This window comes from Frankliniella occidentalis, unplaced genomic scaffold (genome assembly GCF_000697945.3).
Source record: "Frankliniella occidentalis isolate FOCC.00 unplaced genomic scaffold, Focc_3.1 Scaffold368, whole genome shotgun sequence".
Taxonomy (NCBI): Eukaryota; Metazoa; Arthropoda; class Insecta; order Thysanoptera; family Thripidae; genus Frankliniella; species Frankliniella occidentalis.
The window spans coordinates 148,533-149,789 of NW_026267491.1; the positions used below are offsets into that span (position 1 = coordinate 148,533).

A 1,257-nucleotide genomic window follows, 5' to 3' on the forward strand; every position below is an offset into this window, starting at 1 on the left:
CAGAGCAGACGTCCGAGCCGACGGCCGCGATGGCGTCGTCCAGCTCCTTTGCACTCGTAGCCGTTGGAGTGCTCGCCGGCATGCTCATGCACCTGCCCGCGCGCGGCGCTGTCGCCCTCCTCCTGGAGCCGCTCGAGGCGGCAGCCCGCTGCTGCTCCGTCTGCAGGGGCTGCGGGACCTGGAGCTGGTCCTGGAGCCGCTCCAGGAGGAGGGCGACAGCGCCGCGCGCGGGCTGGTGCATGAGCATGCCGGCGAGCACTCCAACGGCTACGAGTGCAAAGGAGCTGGACGACGCCATCGCGGCCGTCGGCTCGGACGTCTGCTCTGCTCCAGGACCAGGGCCCCGCCCCCACCCCGGCCCCGGTTGCCGGCACCGGCGGGGCGAGGAGGGGCGTATGTGTCCCCGGGTCCGGTCCGGGGCACCGAGCGGGGCAGGAATTCGATCACGGGTCTGGCAAATTTTAAATCATGTTTTTCTTTTAAAACAGGTGCTGATGCTGATGGAGACTCAGAGTCAGAAGAGGACGACGATCCAGATGATGACGTCGAAGGCTACGACCCCATACCCATGACGACAGTTCTGGACGGCGAGCTGGATGCGACGCTCCCCCCTCACCAGCGGTGTGCCGCGCTCATCGTTAACCTTCTCGGCACCCAGGACATCAAGGTAGCCCTGGAGCTAAATGCCAATTTCAAGACAATGCACGAGAGCACAACAAAAAAGCTAAAGGAGTGGTGGAGGCGGCAGAACCGCTCAGACCTAGTAGCTGCTGCCATCCAGGAGGGTCTCGGGGTGAAGCTGCAAGTGCCGGGGGACACTAGGTGGAACTCCCAGTACGATGCCCGTGCTCAGGTGAGTACCTGCCAGTACGCGCGTAATGTCACTGCTCTAATTTTCCTTTTACCTTCTAAAACTTTATTTTATTTCAGATTGTGAAACTATTGGATGGACACGACCAGAAGCTCAACGATACCTTGGAAAAGTCTGGCCTAACGAAGCTAACATCTTTCGAAGCTAAATACCTGCGCGAGTATGTTTGGGTAATGGCACCGGTGGCGCAGGCCCTTGACATTCTACAAAGGGACAAAGACATGTTTATTGGGTACCTGATACCCACTGTACTCAGCATGGAGAAGCAACTAGAAGCAAGACGCAACATGGATTCGAAACCTCTCAGGTACTGTGATCCTTTGGCAAGAACCCTCAAAAGCGCCATTCGGGAGCCTCAGAGGTTTGGCCATATTTTAGAGGATCGT

The 1,257-nt window shown here is 58.4% G+C and overlaps 1 protein-coding gene across 1 annotated transcript in view; it reads left to right on the forward strand.

The window, feature by feature from the left end:
* Window positions 1–245: 245 nt before the first annotated feature.
* Window positions 246–1,257, forward strand: part of LOC127751171 (uncharacterized) — a 1,516-nt gene continuing 504 nt past the window's right edge. Inside the window, exons 1-3 of the mRNA XM_052274285.1 lie at window positions 246–273; window positions 489–853; window positions 931–1,255. Of these exons, the coding sequence (XP_052130245.1) occupies window positions 246–273; window positions 489–853; window positions 931–1,255 (718 nt within the window). The remainder of the gene's footprint in view (window positions 274–488; window positions 854–930; window positions 1,256–1,257) is intronic.